Source organism: Bos indicus, chromosome 29 (genome assembly GCF_029378745.1).
Source record: "Bos indicus isolate NIAB-ARS_2022 breed Sahiwal x Tharparkar chromosome 29, NIAB-ARS_B.indTharparkar_mat_pri_1.0, whole genome shotgun sequence".
Classification (NCBI taxonomy): Eukaryota; Metazoa; Chordata; class Mammalia; order Artiodactyla; family Bovidae; genus Bos; species Bos indicus.
Window position 1 is genome coordinate 5,351,705 of NC_091788.1, and position 21,381 is coordinate 5,373,085.

The 21,381-nt window shown below is 44.7% G+C and overlaps 1 protein-coding gene and 1 non-coding gene across 2 annotated transcripts; both read left to right on the forward strand.

Annotated features, from left to right (window-relative positions):
- The first annotated feature begins 865 nt into the window (after positions 1 to 865).
- LOC139180799 (U6 spliceosomal RNA) lies at positions 866 to 974 on the forward strand. The gene has a single exon (XR_011565052.1). It is a non-coding gene; the product is annotated as a U6 spliceosomal RNA (small nuclear RNA).
- Positions 975 to 8,508: 7,534 nt separating this feature from the next.
- Positions 8,509 to 12,462, forward strand: LOC139180787 (PRAME family member 8-like). Its single transcript, XM_070783380.1, has 3 exons — positions 8,509 to 9,230; positions 9,592 to 10,164; positions 11,127 to 12,462. Exons 1-3 carry the CDS (start codon positions 8,869 to 8,871, stop codon positions 11,677 to 11,679), a joined length of 1,488 nt encoding a protein of 495 aa, XP_070639481.1. The 5' UTR covers positions 8,509 to 8,868; the 3' UTR covers positions 11,680 to 12,462.
- Positions 12,463 to 21,381: the final 8,919 nt, after the last annotated feature.

The following is a 21,381-nucleotide window of genomic DNA, read 5'->3' on the forward strand; positions in this document are numbered from 1 at the left end:
ACTGCTGCTAAGTCGCTTCAGTCGTGTCCGACTCTGTGCGACCCCATAGACGGCAGCCCACTAGGCTTCCCCGTCCCTGGGATTCTCCAGGCAAGAACACTGCAGTGGGTTGCCATTTCCTTCTCCAATGCACGAAAGTGAAAAGTGAAAGTGAAGTCGCTCAGTCGTGTCCAACTCTTAGCGACCCCATGGACTGCAGCCTACCAGGTTCCTCCGTCCATGGGATTTTCCAGGCAAGAGTATTGGAGTGGGGTGCCATTGCCTTCTCTGACTTAATGGTATAATTCAGACCTAATCTTAATGGTATAATTCAGACGTAATCTTAAGGTTGAAAAGCAATGGAAGTGATGATGTAGCTCTAAGTCAAAACTAAAGATCTGAGAACCAGGGAGACACTTGTGTATGTACTGGAGTTTCCAGGTTTAGGAGCTAGAAGCTCCAGTATTCATAGCCAAGAAGAGAGAGAAGGCAAACAGTTGCCTTTGTTCCATCCAAGCCCCCAGATGATAAAGTGATGCCCACCCACACTGGTGAGGGCTGATGTCTTGACTCAATTACTGATTTCAATGCTAATCTCTCCCAGGAGTTCCCTTGCAGATTCTCCTAGTGTTAATCTTTGACCTGTGATCTGGTCATCTCAACTGACAGTGAAGTTGACACATAAATTTAACCCTCACAGTGTGTCTAAACTAATGGAGACAAATAAAAAGTTTCTTGCAAAGGATTCAGAGGCTTCAATTGTTTCTGATCTGATGGAAGGGAATATATGGCTTAGAGGACCTTAGGCAGATCTTTGGTTCCCCCACAGTGAATATAATGATGCACGTACAGTTTATGGGATTTTTAGTAGGATCCAAAGAGATATTTGCTCTCGCTTTGGCAGCACATATACTGAAATCGTAACGATACAGAGAAGTTTGTCATGGCCCCTGCACAAGGATGACACACAAATTCATGAAGCATTCCATATTTTTTAGGCTTCCCTGGAGCCTCAGCTGTTAAATAATCCATCTGCAATTCAGATGGGTTCAATCCCTGGGTTGGGAAGATCCCCTGGAGAACAGAAAGGCTAACCTCTCCAGTATTCTGCCCTGAAGAATTCCGTGGACTGTATAGTGCATGGGGTCACAAAGAGTCAGACATGACTGAGTGACTTTCACAAAATGAGATATTGCCTGTTGAGAGCTGGGCTCTGGAGTTGTTGAACAAGAGCTCATTATTATGTAAGCACTTCACAATTTTTTTTTTTTTTTTTTAGTCTTCTCCCTCCTCATGAATAGCATGAGTCTTCATCCCTTGAACTCAACCACTGTTGTTTACAACAGAGGAAAGAAAAACCTGGATGCTGAAACTGGACTCACATATTGCATGTGCTTACCAATGAGTCAGGATTCATCCAGACTGTTCCAGTAGCCAGTGCGGGGGTGGGGGTGAGGGTGGGGGCTGGGGATGGGAGGGAGTAGGACAGACTGGATTCATCTTCAGTGATAGACATTCTGAGCCTCAGGTCTCTAGGCCAGCAGCTTGTAGATCAGACCAGAGTGCAGGGGCTAATAGTCAGCCACCTCTTGCTCTGGCTAAGCCATGAGAAAAACCCCATGGGAAAAGAATAAAAGCAAAATATAGCAATGGGAAATGTGATTGGGGACACAGGACTGATTGTATCATAGCAAAACAGACACTTTCTGTGTGCCGAGACACTAAAAAAAAGTGACCTGGCCCCAAAGAACAGGGCTCTTGATCCAAGAAGTCTTGAGTCCCCCAGTTCCATCTTTGAAACTTTAATTCTGTCTCTAGTTTCTTTTTCCCAAAATGTGCATCAACCACTTTCAATCCCTACCTGCTTCCCTGGCCACAGCACCTCACAATAGAAATCAGTTTTGTAATCAGGACTGTATACTTTAGAATTTTCAATCAACCTTGCTGTCCTGGAACTTCTCTGGTGATCCAGTGAGCCCTGGTTCAATCTCTGGTCAAGAAACTAGATTTCATATCCTGAAACTAAGTATTTGCATGCCACAACTGAATGATCCCTCCGATTCCCCAGGTGGCCCAGTGGCAAAGAATCTGCCTGCCAATGCAGGAGACACAGAAGACATGGGTTCTATCCCTGGGTCGGGAAGAACCCTTGGAGAAGGAAACGACACCCTACTCCAGTACTCCTGCCTAGAAAATTCCATGGACAGAGGAGCCTGGTGGACTACAGTCCATGGGGTCACAAAGAGTTGGAGCAAACTGAACATATACAGGCACACACACACACACAATACCCACACACAGGGTCACAAGGAAGATCAAAGATCGTGTGTGCATGACTAAGACCCAGGGCAGCCAAATAATTAAATAAATAAATATTTAAAAAACTGTGTCTTCCGGTAATATCATTGAGTATAAATATTTGCACAGTGGTTTATATAGAAAACACTCTAAAGTTAATTGAGGCAATATACTATTTTTAAGAAGTCATGTGGGTAATTTAAAAATATTGTACTTGCTTAGAAGACTCAGAAAACAAATGTGATTTATAAACTGATTTTAACCATAAATGAACAAGAATTGTTTCTTTAAAAAAATATGTAGATCAATAAAATTTTGAGTCGAAAGGTTTCCAAGGATATTTTTAATAGTTCACTTCAGTTCAGTTCAGTTGCTCAGTCGTGTCCAACCCTTTGTGAGCCCACGGCCTGCAGCACACCAGGCCTCCCTGTCTATCACTAACTCCCGGAGATTCCTCAAACTCATGTCTGTTGAGTCGTTGATGCCATCCAACCGTCTCATCCTCTGTCGTCCCCTTCTACTGCCTTCAATCTTTCCCAGCATCAGGGTCTTTTCAGATGAGTCAGTTCTTCGCATCAGGTGGCCAAAGAATTAGAGTTTCAGCCTCAGCATCAGTCCTTCCAATGAATATTCAGGACTGATTTCCTTTAGGATGTAGACATTATATTTAGAGCATTTTTTGGTTCACAATATTATTGAATAGAAGGTACAGAAAGTTTTGTGAAATGAAGACATCTCTTGCCATTTCAATAAACAAGAAATGACACAGTCACCAGAGATTTCTGGCGTCCAAATGTGAATGAGGGCTCCCAGACCTCCAATCCAACAGATGTCACTGCTCCCCATGGTGATCTCTGAGGAGCTCAGGGAGTGAAAGAAGCAGCCATCTGGGGCATCTACCACTCCTTAAGTTGAACAAGGCAACAGGATTTGGCCCCAGAGAGCTGAGGTGCATATGAAAGGAATGAATTCAGTGAGCCCAGAGGCTTGCATCTTCCCATATGCAGTATGCTAAATTCCTTCACTTGAAATCTGATTTTTCTTACAGCAGCCCCTGGAATTGCAAAGTCAGACTGAGTGACTGAACAACAACAATCTTTGATGTTCAGACTGCCTTCTCCCTTTTTACAAATTTTATCACATGACTCCCCCTCCTGCCTTCTTGGAGCAGTTTTCTCAGAGCAACTGAGATTCTGTCTCCTGGGCTTGGGTCCTAAACACGGCTACCAAATAAAATCTCCCTCTACTTTCAGGGGGTGGCTAATGTTTTCATTGGCAGTTTCCATGTAACTCCTGGAACTCAGGTGAGTGGGGCCAGGACATGTGTGTTGGGAAAAGGTCTCGGAAGAGCATATCAAATGACAAGTACACAACCTAAAAGGTGAGAAGTATGTTTTATTTGGTGACTACAGATTATAGGCAGAAAGGTGGCTTCTCAGATAGCTCGAAGGAACTGTTCAAAAGTTATAAGGAGGAAAAAAAAAATTATAAGGAGAAAAAAAAAGTTATAAGGAGAGCCCGACGGGTTGCACAGAGTCGGACACGACGAAGTGACTTACCGTACCTTACAGTATATAAGATCATTTGGTGTTAAAAAAAAAAAAACAGAAAATATCAAAGAATTATTGCACATGATAAAAATGATACATCTCACTAAGTTTCATGCACTTTAAATTTTATTTATTGATTTCTCTAATTTTTAAAATTTACTTATTTTGGCTGTTCCGGGTCTTCCTTGCTAAGCACAGCCTTTCTCTTGTTGTGGCGAGCAGGGGCCACTCTCTAGTAGAAATGCACTGGTTTCTCATTTTGGTGGCTTCTCTCATTGCAGAGCATAGCGCCAGGGTGTGTGTGCTTCAGTAGTCACGGCTCCCAGGCCCCAGTCCGGTGCTTGTGGGGCTTGGGCTTAGTTGCTCTGCAGCCCGTGGGAGTTTCCCAGAACAGGGATCTAACCTGTATCCCTTGCACTGAGTGGTGGATTCTTAATCACTGGACCACCCGGGAATTTTTTCTTTTTTCTTTTTCTCTGTATGGAAAGAGGCAGGAGTCTGGTCTTATTAAAGTCATCCATGTGACGTTCTTGGTGCCACCTCAGGACACTGACTTCTTCTCCTCCTTGAACTGCCCTCAGGGCACACTGTCTTGGGGCTGCAGTGGATGACGGCCTTTGGGCTGCAATAACCTTTGTTTACTGTCATGGCAAGTGAAATAATTCTCTCCAAAGGAAAGTGTAGGAGAAGACGGCAAGTGGAACTGAGGGAGAATGTCTACCGAGTCCCCTCTAGATGCGCCTGCTCACTGGGTTACACAAGTGAGGCAGGGAAAGCATTGTTTCACCAAAATTTATTCAGGCTCGTGATCCTTCTCCTTGAATTATCAGAGGGCTTCCTTGTAAAATCCAGTTTGAATAATAATTCTAAGTCAGTTCAGCAAAAGAACCCACTCTTGATATCTGTATAATCATAAAGGATTTGATTTAGGTCATACCTGAATGGTCTAGTGGTTTTCCCTACTTTCCTCAATTTCAGTCTGAATTTGGCAATAAGGAGTTCATGATCTGAGCCACAGTCAGCTCCTGGTCTTGTTTTTGCTGACTGTATAGAGCTTCTCCATCTTTGGCTGCAAAGAATATAATCAATCTGATTTCAGTGTTGATCATCTGGTGATGTCCATGTATAGAGTCTTCTCTTGTGTTGTTGGAAGAGGGTGTTTGTTATGACCAGTGCATTTTCTTGGCAAAACTCTATTAGTCTTTGCCCTGCTTCATTGTGTATTCCAAGGCCAAATTTGCCTGTTACTCCAGGTGTTTCTTGACTTCCTACTTTTGCATTCCAGTCCCCTATAATGAAAAGGACATCTTTTTTGGATGTTAGTTCTATGGTTTTTCCTGTGGTCATGTATGGATGTGAGAGTTGGACTGTGAAGAAGGCTGAGGGCCGAAGAATTGATGCTTTTGAACTGTGGTGTTGGAGAAGACTCTTGAGAGTCCCTTGGAATAAAAGGAGATCCAACCAGTCCATTCTGAAGGAGATCAGCCCTGGGATTTCTTTGGAAAGACTGATGCTAAAGCTGAAACTCCAGTACTTTGGCCACCTCATGTGAAGAGTTGACTCATTGGAAAAGACTCTGATCTTGGGAGGGAGGCAAGAGGAGAAGGGGACGACAGAGGATGAGATGGCTGGGTGGCATCACTGACTTGATGGACGTGAGTCTGAGTGAACTCTGCGAGTTGGTGATGGACAAGGACCTGGCGTGCTGCGATACATGGGGTCGCAAAGAGTCGGACATGACTGAGCGACTGATCTGATCTGATCTGATCTTGATATCTGGTCTCCCCAAGAATCTGATCAAACTTCCTCACTGCCCACTATTAGTATCCAGTTCATCTGGGCTGCCCTCAGCAAAAAATCTACTTCTTTGGTTCAGCCAAGATCCTTTGCAGACCTGATTCCTCCTCATAGGAAATTACCAGCCAAGAAACACACTGCTTCTGAATTGTGAGTCCCTATCACCTGTATCTGTTGAAGTTGGATGACCTGAGATGCTAGGGTATCCTTATCTATATTATCATTGTCCTAAATAAAATTTGATGTAGCCACTTACACCTGTGTCTATTTCTTATTTTCCTTGGAAACAACTCCCTCAGCTGATTACTGCTCAGGCAGGAAACGTTCTACAAGTATCCCCCAGATTCCCACATACTCAAGGATGACCAGTTTAGAGTCTGACCAGATTTTTTGCTTCCATATCAGGCCTCGAGTTATTTTCAGAAAATTCATTTCAACTTTAAATAATTCTTTTTTTTGATCTCATAGTAACTGTGATCCCAGAGGAACATCACCACCTTGAATTTTGAAATTTCCACATTTCCACTAACATCACAGCCTTTTCCAACACTTATGTGATCTGACAATTGGAGGAGTCCTTCTCATCCCTTCAGCTATGACAGGAATGGGCAAATTTAATTCAGATGACCATTATATCTACTACTATGGGAAAGAATCTCTTTGAAGAAATGTAATAGCCTTCATAGTCAACAAAAGAGTCTGAAATGCAGTACTTGGGTATAGTCCCAAAAATGACAGAATGATCTCGGCTCTTTTCCAAGGCAAACCATTCAACATTAAAATAATCCAAGTCTATGCCCCAACCATGGACATGCCCAGTGATTGACATAAGTTTGAGAAAGCTCCATGGGTTGGTGATGGACAGGGAAACTTGGCTGCGGTCCATGGGGTCACAAAGAGTCAGACACGACTGAGTGACGAAACTGAATTGATGCCCCAACCACTAACACTGAAAACTGAAGTTTAATGGTTCTATGAAGACCTATGTGACCTTCTAGAGCTAAAAACAAAAAAAGATGACCTTTTCATCATAGGGGGCTAGAATGAAAATGTAGGAAGTCAAGAGTAACAGACAAGTTTGACCTTGCAGTACAAAATGAAGCAGGCAGAGGCTAACAGAGTGTTGTGAAAAGAACACACCTGTCATAGCAAACACCCTTTCCATTAACCCAAGAGAAGACTCTACACATGGATATCACCAGATGGTCAATACCAAAACAGGTTGATTATATTCCTTGTAGTCAAAAATGGAGAAACTCTATATAGCTAGCAAAAACAAGTCTGGGAGTTGACTGTGGCCAGATCATGAACTTCTTGCCGAATTCAGACACAAATTGAAGGATGTAGGGAAAACCACTAGGCCGTTCAGGTCTAACCTAAATCAAAAACGTGAAAGTCACTCAGTTGTGTCCGATTCTTTGAGACCCATGGAAAATACAGTCAATGGAATTGTCCAGGCCAGAATAATGGAGTGAGGAGCCTTTCACTTCTCCAGGGTATCTTCCCAACCCAGAGATCAAGCCCAGATCTTCCACATTTGAAGTAATTTCTTTACCAGCTGAGCCACAAGGGAAGCCCAAGAACACTGGAGTGGATAGCCCATCCCTTCTCTAGTGGATCTTCCGGACCCAGGAATGGAACTGGGTCTCCTGCATTGCATACAGACTCTTTACTAACTGAGCTATCAGGGAAGACTCATGATTATACAGTGGAAGTGACAAATAGATTCAAGGGAATAGAGCTGATAGATAAAGTGCTTGAAGAACTGTGGACAGAGGATTGTAACATTGTACGGGAGGTGGTGATCAAAACCATCCCCAAGAAAAGAAATGCTAAAAGGCAAAATGGTTGTCTGAGAAGGCCTTAAAAATAGCTGGGGAAAAAAAAAAGAGAGAGAGAGAGAAGTGAAAGGCAAAGGAGAAAAGGAAAAATATATCCATCTGAATGCAGAGTTCCAGAAAACAGCAAGGAGAGATAAGAAATCCATTTTAAGTGAAAAATGCAAAGAAATAGAGGAAAATAATAGGGCATGAGAGACTAGAGATCTCTTCAAGAAAATTAGAAATACCAAGGGAACATTTCACGCAAACTAATGTCTCTACTTTTTAATATGCTGTCTAGGTTGGTCATAACTTTTCTTCTAAGGAGTAAGCATCTTTTTATTTCAGTGGCCATATTAACAAAACTCAATCAATTTTGTATAGTGAATTACTGAATAAGTCCTAGATTCCCCCTCCCCCAATTTTTTTCTTTCATGAATAATGATCTGACTCAATCAATTCATCTAGAGACTGGCAGTAACCCAATCTGGATGAACCTGAGGGATGCTCTGGAATCCAATCAGGTAATGCCTACTGATTGGAAGTTAGCAGTTGAAAGGAGAGAAGATGTGGTTAAAAAGTTCCATAAAATGCCCCAGCACCAAAGAATAGACACAGAAACTTCTCGCTCTGGAGTCACTCCTTGTGTTCTCCACCAAGTCTGAGGTCTGAGCAGCACCCCAAACCTGACCACATCAGACCTGGTGAGTTAACCTCAGTGAGGGATGTTCTGCCAATGGCCAGCATGCAATGAATGGTATAATGCAGTTTGACATGGCATGGAGAGTTTACTTTTTTCTCTTCTTTAGGTTAAATTTAAATCTATCTTTCTGCCTCAAGGTATACTTTTGCTTCCATTCTAAACATTTTGATTTGTGCTTTGGTTTATAGTATTTAAAAGCCCTAACCAGCAGTTTTTCTTTTTAAAGACATCTGTTTGACATGCTGTTTCTTGACATTTAAGGTTTTTACTCTATACACAAATGGCATTCCCTTTACAAGTATCTCCTTAATCTTTCCCAGCTAAGTTGACTTTGGGAACTGAGGATGGAAGCTGTGTTCTACATGAACTCCTGTCCCCATAGTTTGGGCTTTAAGCAATAGTTCTTTTTTTTTTTTTTTTTTTCACCATATAAACAAAGAGAGTCAGCTTTTTCAGTCTTCTGCTGCAGATGTGCAAGAGGGACATGCATTAAGGAAAGCAGTGGATGGAAACAGATGAGCCTCCATTTGGCTTTCTTCCTTCCTGCAACTTGTTAGATTCTTGCTCTAGTGGCAGGATGGGGAGAGCTCTGGCCTTAGGGACACAAACCCAGACTGGAATCCAGACACACCGAAGTCTTCCATTCTGATTCATCATTGCCAGAGCAATGACTGTGGGCCTGATTTGATTTCTCTGAAGTGTGGGGAGAGAGACTACCCTGATGGTTATGATTGTTCTGAGAAGGATGTCTTGTCTCTTTGCAGTTTCCCAGGATTCAATTCAGAGAAGAGTCAGGATGAGTGTTCACAACCCTCCCAGACTTGCGATCTTGGCAGCAATTGGCCTGCTGAGAGACGAGCCCTTAGCCATCTCTACTTTGGAGTTTCTGCCCACAGAGCTCTACCCACCACTCTTCATGGCTGCCGTCTTTGGCCGACACAGGGAGACCCTGAAGGCTATGGTGCCAGCCTGGCCCTTTGCCCGCCTGCCTCTGGGAAGCCTGATGCAAAAGCCTCACCAAGGAACCTTACAAGCAGTGCTGGAAGGCCTTGATGTCCTGCTTGCCCAGAAGGTTCACCCCAGGTGAGTCAGATCCAGGGAGCCTGGCAGGGTCTTGGATTCCTGGAAGAGACACATGGTGCCAGGCAGAGTGGATGACCAAGTGGTGACCAGAGGCTTCTGAAAAAGCTCAGAGGCTTTTTCAGAGGAATTGCTGAGATCACTTTGGGAAATCCCTTACAAATATATAATAGGAAGGATGGAAGAGGAAAAAGAGCTGGGGGAGAGGGAGCGAGAAAGGAAAGAACAGCAGGTGAGAGCAGGACTGTGAAGTCAGAGCACACATGGGGAGATGGAATGTTGCCTGAACATTCTATCCAGGCTGTGGGTTCATTCAGTGTGGATTTTAAATAATCTTACCCCACCATCTGCTGTTTCCCCACAGGAGGGGCAAGCTGCGGGTGCTGGACTTAAGGAATACCGGCCAGGACTTCTGGAACATGTGGTCTGGAGGCAAGGGCCACATGCCCTCCAGCTCACTGCTGGTTCCAGTGGCTGAGGACATGTCCAGGAAAAGGCACCCCTTGACTCCCTTAGAAGTGTACATAGAACTTTGTCTTACGAAAAAGCCCCTGGAGAAATTCCTTACCTACCTCTTCAGGTGGGTGGAGCAGAGAAAAGCCTCCATACACCTGTGCTGTAAGAAGATGAAGATTATTTCAATGTCCAAGGAAAATATGAAGACAGTTCTCAGGATGGTGAAGCTGGACTGTGTACAGATGATTAAACTGAGTTTCACCCAGAAGCTGTCCACCCTGGCCCAGTTTGCTCCTCTCCTGGGTCAGATGAGCAATGTTCAGAGTCTCATTCTCTCCCGCATTCGTGGGTCTGCTGTTGAGGAGCAGGACCATCAGGATCTTCTGCAATTGACCTCTCAGATCCTCCAGCTGCGGAACCTCCGGGACCTCTGCATGGAAGCTCCATTCTTCCTTGAAGGCCGTCTGGACCAGATGCTCAGGTGAGGCTCTGCCAGCAGCTGATTAACAGTGGACACAATGGTAGAATATCAAGGGCAGTGTCTCATCTGCTGCTCCACCATGAAACGCAGTATTACAGAAGCACAGCAATCCAGGTGGGGGGAATCGGTTACAGAAGCTCTGGAAAGGGACGCCATGTTGGGAACCCACAAGTTAGGGGGCCTAGATCTAGTGCAATTGTGTATGTGATTTCTTCTTGGGGGAGAGATTTCTGTGTTCTGAAGATTTATGTATAGGTAAGCGAAGGGGGCATTGAAGAGGGAAAATCACATCAGCCTGAGCGTTGTGAAAAGAAACTCTGTGGTCACTAACCTGTGACCACAAGGAGCCTGTTTTAAAGTCCAAGTCAGTAACAGGTGTCCTTTTGCTGCATATAAGGTAATTAATATATGGGAAATGCATGGTTCTGGAGATGATGGTAGCAGAGCAGAGCCAAAAGAATGTAAAAAGTGATAGAAAGTTTGTAGATGTCATAGGGCTGGGAGTCCCTAAAGACCGGCAGCCCCTTTCTGCATGTATGCCAAGAGCCTCACCTGGCCAGAGGTATATGACCAGCAGCTCACCCACAGAGTGGCGATCTAAATGAAAAGCATTTTTTATCTCATCTCCCAGAACTAACACTCAGTGATGTCCACCCTGATGGACACTTTGTGTCATGCTCTCCTCTGATCATGTTCTAGTGCATTCCATTATGTCTATTCATCCTGCTAAGGAAGTAGAGTGTACTGTACTCTGCTTGACAGATGAGGAAAGACAGCTTTCAAGATCATGTGAATGTGATCCAGTCACACTAAGAAAATGGCAGGACTCAGCCTAGAATGAGACTGGACATTCTGGAATTTGAACTGTATCAGCTTTGGGCCAATCATTGAGTTCTCCTCTGGAACTCAACTGCTACTTTGCTTTCCCTCATCTAATTGCTTCTTCCCCCCCTCCACCCCAGGTGCTTGAAGACCCCCTTGGACAACATCTCAATCACCAACTGCCTGCTTACAGAATCAGACCTGACCCATCTGTCCTGGTGTCCAAAAATCTGTCAGCTGAAGGGCCTGAATCTTAGTGGCGTCACCCTGACCGACTTTAATCCCAAGCTCCTTCAAGTTCTACTGGAGAAAGTTGCAGGCACTCTGGAAGAACTGGACTTAAACCTGTGTGGGATCACGGACGTCCACCTCATGGGCTTTCTGCCTGCCCTGAGCTGCTGCTCCCAGCTTAGGGTCCTCACCATGTGCGGAAACCTCATCTCCATGGCTGTCCTGGAGAGTGTCCTGCGTCATACTGACAGGCTCCCTGATTTAAATCTAGAGCTTTATCCAGCCCCTCGGGAGAGTTACAGCTCTCTGGGTGTCCTTCACCGGGAGAGATTTGCTCAGATAAAGGCTAAGCTGAGGGTGATCCTTACATACTTAGAACGTCCCAGGAAGATTTGGGTTAGCCCCAGCCCCTGTCCTTACTGTGGTGATGACATGTGTGGTCATCTGAGTCCCAACACATAATTCTGTAATACACTGTGTAGTCGGTTGCTTCTATCAGAAGCTTTCTTCTGGACACTTGAAAACTGAAATCTAGGTCATACATCCATTATGAAGGGAAAACACAGCCCTGGTTTCTGATATAAGCTCAGTGTGATTGAAAAACCTGATCCAGCAGGGGTGCAGGATTCGAAAAGGGAGTGTTGACTTGAGGAATTGATGTGACTTTTTTAGGTATGTGTTTATAGAGTCAAATATGAAACTGAGTTTCTGGAAGGTTCAGTCTGAGACACACATGTTCAAGTTATTTCTGTATGCACACTTGTAGAAATGATCAGAAATAAAGAGACCTTCAGTGTAAATGATAAATGCCCTCCATGATATTATTCTGCTTTCTGTATTTATATCTCGTGGATCTCCAGTTACTTGTGGAGTGGAAGCCCTCTGTTGCGTATGATCTGAAACTCCATCATTCCCTAGTTATCTTTTTTCTTCATAGTTTCCTTACTTAGTTCTGGTGGTTAATACAAACAGCAAAGGAAATACATTCAGTGGTCCTCAATAGCACATCCTGTCAAGAGTGGGTACTTACATGCATATTCCTATCAGAAAAATACTAAAATCATACAGCATGAAATATGGTTTTGTTACATTTATACCAGAAGTATATTTCAGAAGTATGTCTTTTGAAAGCTGAGTCATGTCAATAAGAGTTTTATTTTATTCCCATACCTACTATTGTTCTTCCCTATCGAGGAAGACTAGTAGAGCATGTTTTGACATCAGCATATCAAGATGTATAATAAAATGTCTTTACACCATATAACTTAAAGTTGGCCATTTTTATTCTCAGCTCCCTACTCTCTCCCTCAATCAGCTGCAGATTCATTATAAAATATTTCTTATGATTCTCTGGATCTCCTGTCTTACTAGTCTATAATGATGCAGAAAATATTTTTCCCTGTTCCCTCTTCTCATATCTAGATATGTACTATTACAAATATTCTCTATGTGGTTTTAAATGTGATTGATAGCCTCAAGATATTTAACTATGTTAGAAGCCTGGGTTCCCCTTGGGTAGTGCAGGAGACACTATTTTATAAAGTAGATGGGCTATAAGGTATATAGCTCATTACATTTATAAATTCATAATACAGCGAAGAGAGACACAAGACATAAACCATTTGAAAACAAGTTAGAACAAATTAAATAATGATTAGTGAAAATCAATTGTGGTCTGGTGGCAGTAATTCATCAAGTCCACAGGGAAGCTAGAGAAGCCAAATTCTGGAGGAATGTCAAAAGAAGCCCATTTGGCAGTCTATTGTCATCATGCTGAATAAAATTTGTCTTCAGCACTTAACCCCATGTCTGTCTCTGATTTTCTTTGGCACAAGGATGACAGCTCAGGCAGGAAAGGTCCTTCTGCATATCCCCCAGATTCCCGCATACCTGAGAATGGCCAACTTGGAATCTGGCCTCTGTGGCAGAGCTCCATATCAGCCCATGAGCTTTCTTCAGAGACTAATTTTCTGATTGATTGATTGGTTTTGTTCTGGCTGTGCTAGGTCTTCCTTGCTGCATGGCTTTCTCTAGCTGTGGTGCACACAGCTGCTCTTCATCGCAGGGCTCGGGCTTCTCCTCGTGGTGGCGTCTCCCGTTTTGGAGCACAGGCTCCAGTCCACAGGCTTAACTTGTTGCTACACATGGGCTCATGGTTGCTGCTCATGGGCTTAGTTGCCCTGTGGCATGAGACATGTTTCTGGGCCAGGGATTGAACTGGCATCCCCTGCACTGTAAGATTCTTAAACTCTGGACCACCTCAGAAGTCCCAGGTTTGTTTTTTTTTTAAAGTTTTTACTGAAGTATAGTTAAATCATTGTGTTTTTACTTAAACACACAATTAAAAATAAACACAATTTAAACACACAATTAAAAATAATTTTAGTTACATTATTGTGTCTCATCTTAACTGTAGGGCAAAGTGACTCAGTTACACACATATATATATTTTTTCATCATGTTTATGTTTAAAATGTCATGAGTAGAATCCATTTTAATGCTTTTTATGTAAAGGTCATGAGAGAAATATGGTGAAAGCAATCTTCCCCAAAGTGACTCAGACAGAGAACACCCTTCAGGGAGTCTTCACCTTGGTGGTCAGAGGTGTATAAGAATTGTTCAGGCATCAAATAACTGGGGTGCGTGAGAGGCATGGAAAATTCTTATAGATGGAGAAAAGGTCTCCCTTTGCATGTGACATTCAACTTCAAAGAAATCCTTGTATGATGCATCTCAAAGTGGAAATCATCCCTGAACAAGGTAGTATGCTAACACCATAAGAGCTTCGGGATTAAGTGCAGAAAAGATGTTGGTATTTATGAAGAGAAATAGCAGAATTTTATTTCTGGGCCTAACGGTGTCAACTTGATCAGAATCTGTGTGGATTTAGCTAGGTCTGAGGAGACAGTAATCATCTAAATGCAGTAGAAAAGGGGCCAGTGAAATTATGATTTATTTGACTTCTAAGACCCCTGAAAAATGGAGGGGGAAACAGCCATCTGGAAAGTGTCCTCAGTGAGAACAACAACAACAACAAAAAAACACAACTTAAAGAAAACCTCTGGACGGCAGGGTTACTGGGGACTGAAGCAGGTTCATTTCTTCTCTGATTCCAAGTTCCCAAAGAGCCCGCAGTGCCCACCCTCAGTGGGCTGTGCTGATCTCAACTCTCTGGGAAAGAACAGCCTCTAAGGTGACAGTGTCTCCTCTGAGCCTCTCTCTTTTCCTTGAAATTTATTGCATTTCTTTTTGTGGCCTTGGGTCTTCACTGTTGTTCCTGCTTTTCTCTAGCTGGGGCAAGGGGCCTGCTCTCTAGTCGTGGTGTGCAGGCTTCTCACGGAGGTGCCTTCTCTTGTTGCAGAGCAAACTCTAGAGTGCTTGACTTTCAGTAGTTTCGGCTCCCAGGATTTAGAGCACAGACTCAACAGCTGTGGCTGCTGCTGCTGCTGCTGCGTCGCCTCAGTCGTGTCCGACTCTGTGCGACCCCAGAGACGGCAGCCCACCAGGCTTCCCCATCCCTGGGATTCTCCTGACAAGAACACTGGAGTGGGCTGCCATTTCCTTCTCCAATGCATGAAAGTGAAAAGTGAAAGTGAAGTCACTCAGTCGTTCCCGACTCTTATCGACCCCATGGACTGCAGCCTACCAGGCTCCTCTGTCCATGGGTTTTCCAGGCAAGAGTACTGGAGTGGGGTGCCATTGCCTTCTCCGACAGTTGTGGCAAGTGGGTTTATATGCCTCATGTCATATGGGATCTTCCCAGACCAGGGATCAGACCCATGTCTCCTGCATTGGCAGTCAGATTTTTTATGACTGAACCACAGGGAAGCCCTCTTTTGCTATCTTAATATCACCCAGAGTAGTGTATTTAAATTTCCCTGTTTCTCAAAATATAAAAATGAAAAAGAAACCTTTATTTTCCACCGTTGTGATCATTCATGATGTCCCTTTAGGAATGCTCAGCTCCAAACTGTCCAGAACCACTCTTACTGTCACTGAGGTTTTGACCTGTCTACCTTCAGAGAAGGCTTGGCTTAGGCCTGGAAAACCAATCACATCCCCCAAAGCTTTTCCCTTGCTGCCCAAATAGGCTTAGAATCTCCCGTGTTTCCTACCTAACACCTGAGTGAAAATCTCATACAAGAATGAGTGTATTTTGTTTTCTTTGATGACAACACCACTGTTTTCATGAGCTGTTTTAACTCAAGGACATTTTGCTAATTTTGACTTGACCAAAATTCCCCCAACAATTATTCTGTCAACTTTTGTTCTTTCTTGGCCAAGGGCAGGAATCAATAATCTCTTTCATGTTTGATCCACAAAAATATAACTGTCCATATTAGTAGAATACAGTAAATATTTGTGAAGTGAATCAGTGAACAGGTCCTTGATTACCTGACCACTCCATTGGTCTCTGTTTGGTGATGTGTATATGATTCAATCAACTAATCTAGAGAAGTACGATGATCCAATCAGGGTCAATCCAATGGTCCCTCTGTAATCTAATCAGATATACTGTTCCAGTTGGGTTAGCAGTGGGACAGAGGGATGATAGAACAAAAAGACTTATAAAAGTCTCAAGCACTGGAGAAGAGGTGCAGAATTTCCTGGCTCTGGAGACATCAGAGGGGTTCTCACAGGGTTTGAATTGTGAGCACCCCACCAGGCACATTAGAGCAGTAAGTTTCCACCCTCATATAAGGACACTCTTCTCTTACTGGTGGTGGTGGTTTAGTCGCCAAGTCGTGTCCAACTCTTGCAATCCCATGGACTGTAGCCTGTCAGGCTCCTCTGTCCATGGGATTGTCCAGACAAGAATGCTAGAGTGGGTTGCCATTTCCTTCTCCAGGGGATCATCCTGACCCAAGAATTGAACCGGGGCCTCCTGCATTGCAGGCAGATGATTTACCAACTGAGCTATGAGGGAAGCCTTCTCTTCTCTTACTAGTGGTTAGCTAATCTTGAAGGGTGCCATGTATCCCTAGTGAAGGGAGAGTTGTTAAAAAACATCAGTTCTTTCCAATGAACACGTTTCAGGTTTAATTTTGCCTCTCAGTGTAGTTTTGCCTGAACTCAAACATTTTAATTAGTGCTTTAACTTCAATCATTTAAAAATATCTTTTAAAGACATGTAACATGTGTATTTAAAATATCTCTTTGGAGTTTTGTTTCATGAGTTTCACCTACACAGTTCTGACACACATGGCATTCGTGTTAGGGGTAACTGAGGATGGAGGCTGCGTTGGTCCACATGACCTTCCTCGTACTGATTTAGGGCTCTAAATGACGCTCTGACGTCATTCCCTCATAAAGACTGGAGTGGGTTTTCAGAATTCCTGCTACCCACTTCCAGGTGGGACTTGGATTAATCCAAGCACCGTATGAACTGAATGGGCTGGTGGTTGCCCTTCCTCCGGATTGGTACTTGTGAGAGGCTTGTTCTGAATCCAGTAGGGAAAGAGCTATATCATTGTGCCCTTGAGGCCTGAATGGCATGTGGCCTAACAGGCACGTCCACCCCTGCCAGAGCAGTGCCTTAGTCCTGAGTAGATTCCTCTGAAGGGTTGGGAGATTGTCTTAGGTCTGCTCCTGCTTGGCCTGACATGGATGATATGCTCACTGGCATTTTCCACAGGATTCCTCCTGAAGCAGAGTCAGGATGAGTGTCCGGCACCCCCGTAGGCTCCTGGACCTGGAGAGAATGCACCTGCTCAGGGAAGATGCCTTGGTCTATTCTTATCTGGAGTTTCTGCCCAGGGAGCTCTTCCCACCCCTCTTCATGGACACAATCCATGGAGGACACATCAAGACCTTGGGATCATGGTGCAAGCCTGTCCCTTTGTCTGCCTCCCTCTGGAGGGCCTCATTGCCCCCATGTGGGTCCCTTATGAGCAGGGCTGGAAGCACTTGATGTCCTGCTGGCCCAGAAGGTTCACTCCAGGGGAACGAGATCCAGGTAGCTTGATAGGGTCCTGGGCATCCCAGAAGAGACTTCTAGGGTGGGCCAATTCGGCGACCCATGGACAGACCCGAGGGCTCTGAGGGTGGCAATGGAGAGGCTTAGAGGCCTTGGCTCAGTGTGAGAAATGCCTTCCTGATATGTAAGGGTGCCTAAGATGCAAGGAGGGTTGAGAGAACATGCCCCATCTCCTTCCCATGAGGCTTAATCCTACTAGAAGTGGAGACCTGGAGAGGAAAGGGGGAGAAAGGGAGCTGGAGAACAGAGAGGCACAGAAGGGAGCCGGCGAGGAAGCAGGTGACGAGAGAGACGTGAGGGAAATACAGAGGCCGCCTGTGGTCTATTTCTGAGTCTGTGGCTGCAGTCTGTGTGGATGGTAATGCATCCCTGTCAATCTCCTGGTCCTCATAGGAGGTGCAAACTGCAGGTGCTAGATTCATGGAATACTGGCCAGAATTTCTGGAGCGTGTGGTCTGGAGCCAGCACTCAAGGGGGCGCACACTCAGGAATGGCACCAGTGGTGGAGCAGAGCTCAAGGACACAGCAGGCCTTGGCTCCCTTAAAGTATACACAGACCTTTGTCTGAAGAAAAGGACCCTGGATAACTTCCTCTCCTACCTCCCCGGGTGGGTGGCACAGAGAAAAGCCTGCACACACCTGTACTGTAAGAAGCAGATGATCTCTGCAATGCCCCTGGACAGTATCAGGAAGGTCCTGAATATGGTGCAGCTGGACTGTATCCAGGAGATGCAAGTCACCTGGATCTGGCATCTGTCCATCCTGGCCACGTTTGCTCCTCTCCTGGGTCAGATGAGCAACGTGCAGAGACCCCATCTCTCCCACATTCACGGTCTGCCCGTGAGAAGCAGCAACAGGATGTTTTTCGATTCCCCCCTCAGTTTCTAAGCTGCACCATCTCCAGTCTCTCTATCTGGACTCTCCCTCCTTGTCTGAACCTGCCTGGACCAGACGCTCAGGTGAGGGTGGACCGCTGCCTGGGAAACAGTGAACACAACATTGGCATGTCAAGCACACTGGGTCCTTTGTGTTTCTATCCTGAGCTGTGGAATCACTTCACCTCAGAAATCAAGGGGGAGGAGCAGACAACACACTAGAAATCTCTGGATGGGGCGTTTGGATCCAGTGAGGGAAGGCATGGGTTCTTCCTTAGGAAGGGAAAGCTATGTCAGATGACTAAGAAAATAGGTAAGTGAAGAGGGCATTAAAGAAGGGAAACCACCTCTGACGCAAGCAATTTGAAAGACAAGGTCTGAGGAATTCCCTGGTGGTCTGGTGGTTAGGACTCTTCTCTTTCGGGGTTGAAAGTCCAGGTTTGATCTCTGGTGAGGGAAGAATTTTCACAACCTGTGCAGTGTGGCCAGAAAAGAAAAATGAAAACAGAAAGTTCAGGAGAGAGACAGAGAGAAAAGCTCTGTGCTTACCAGATTCCTGAACACAATGAACTTGTCTCAAATCACCAGGCCCTAAAAGAGTGCCTTTTGCTCCCGATAAGTTAGTTAATATTTAAGTTGTGCATAATTCTGAGAGGATCGTAGTGGAGCAGGAGCCAGAGATCATACAAAGCTGCAGGTGGTTTGCAGGAGATGCAGAGAGGTAGTGCCAGGCCAAAATGAGACGGGTCATTCTGGGTACTGACATTCAAGAGGTGGTTAGAAGGACCTTGTCTTAGGGCAAATCACCTATCTGGCACGTTTAGCTCAGTTTCCACTCTGAATTCTCAGACCTAATTGCTTGCTTTCTCTCCAGATGCCCGAGGACCCTCTTGGCCCACCTGGCAGTAACTAACTGGCAGCTTAGAGAGTCGGACTTGCCCCATCTGTTCCAGAGCCCAAACATGTATCAGCTTAAAGGCCTAGATCTGGGTGGGGTCACCATGATGGACTTTAGTCCTGAGATCCTCCACATTCTTCTGGAACAATTTGCAGCCACCCTACAGGAGCTGAACCTAGAGCAGTTTGGGATCACAGAGTCCCAACGTGAGTCCATCCTGAGTGAGTCCATGCATCAGGAATGGAAAACCAATCCATGGTTTCAAACATCAGCTCAACATGAATGGAAAGGAAAGATGATACTGTGGGTTTGCAGGACTGCAAGGGGAAATGCAGACTCTGGTTGGTGATGGGACCTTCAGAGACATGGGTTTATAGCATAACAAACATGAATTAATTTCCTGCAAGGAAATCTTGTATGCACCTTACCCTTGAGTAGTGATTGGAAAGAAATGGTCACAAATAAAGAAACCTGCATTGTATTTGTATCCGGTGCCCTTCACGATACATTATCCTGTTTGTCTGTCTTCACCTCAGGAATCTCCAGGTAGTGATGAAAGCACACAGGATTGTCTATGCTCAGAAATCCCTCTATTCCCACTAGTTCTCTATTCTGTCTCAGACATCCGCTACCTCCTAGCTTACTGCAGTGGCTGTTCAGTGGCTTACTGCACACACAGCAAGAGGAACATGCTCAGTGGTCAAGGAGTCACTGGAGTGAAGAGCTCTAAATTAGGGCGCCAGCTGTCCTCAGGGTTCTCCTGGTGCGTCCGTAAGTCCCAGTCCCTGACCACACATGTCAAAACCCTCCATCCTAGAAGCATCATCCACTCTGCAGATGAGCCCAGTCTCTTGTCCTCACCAACCCATCCCTGTCAAGCGTGTGTAGTGGTCCTCCTTGAATAAGCTACAGTAAAGACATACAGTAAAGTTATACAATTTCCTTTGAGCATAATACTAAAACCATACAGGCATATAGCATGGCTTTAGTATTTCTAAGCCACATTAAGAAAATGCATCCTTTTGTGGGAGTAGGTCATGTCTTTGGGAGAGTGACATTATTCCCATAACACCTACTGTTTCTCCCTATTCAGAGAAGAATAGTAGCATGTTTGATCATTAACATATCAGCCTGTTGTCAAAAATACTTCCTATATACATCTTAGAATTCCTAATCAACTCTCACTTCCACATCCTGAGGTTTAAGCACCTGCAGTTGGGGTACATTTATTCTAGAAAAATGTCCTAGAGTAACAGGATCTGAGCAGTTCAAAGGAATGCCAGTCAAGAATGCTGTGTATATGCATTAGAATGGATTATTATGTGAAGGGGTTCAAAGAGGCTACAGAGATGGAGGAGTCTCATGGTCTGCTCTCTCTAAAGGAGAGGACCGAAAAATCCACTTGATAACTCAGGCCAGTGCTTAGGACTGAAAATGGGGGGAGCTTGTGATGTAACTCCAAGTGGGAGGCTAAAGGCCTGAGAACCAGGGCACTACTCAGGTAGGTCCTGGAGTCTCAGCTCAAGAGCCAGAAGTAGCTATGTTCACGGGCAAGAAGAGAATGAGGGAGAGAAGACAGTACCTTGTTCCATTCAGGCTCCCAGGAATCGGATGAAACCCAACTGTGTAGGTGAGGGCGGATGTCTTCACTCATTTGATGGGTTTAAATGCTGCTCTATTCCTGGAACATCATCTCAGAAATACCAACTCTTATAATGTCACATAAATTTAACCAACACAGAGACCATAAACAAAGGGCACCCAAATGGAGGCTCCTGCTGAAGATTCAAGAGCTGGTATTGTTGGCTCTGGGGATGGAGTGGATATTGGGCTGGGGGGAATACAGTGGGTTGCTATTCCCTTCTCCAGGGGATCTTCCTCACCCAGGGATCGACCCCAGGTCTCCCACATTGTAGACAATTTCTTTACCATCTGAGCCACCAGGGAAGTCTTATCCTATAAATCAATAAGATGAAACATGTTAAGGCCTTGTCACTGGACCTGTTATAGAGTATGAGCTCAATAAATGAGACTTTGCCTTCTTTTCCTTTGCTAGCAGACACCCAAAGGATTCCTCATTCCTCAGGCTTACTCTACATTCCTATAACAGGAAGGAAAGAAGGAAGGCTCAGCACGTACATGAGGCCATGAATGAATCAGAATTCCCCTAAGCTGCTTTAGTAGCCATCAGAGGAAGGGACAAGAGTTGCTCATAGGAAAGATTCCCCTCCTCTCTGGAGACAGACATCCTGAGCCTTAGGACTCCTAGGAGACCTGCTGGTACATCAGCCCAGAGGATGTGAATTAATGTTGCAAGCAGGGCTGTGGGGTTCTATAAACATCTGCTGTAAAGTAAATGCATTTGTGCTGTGATTTATATAAACATAAGGACTTCCCCTTAGCTCAAATGGTAA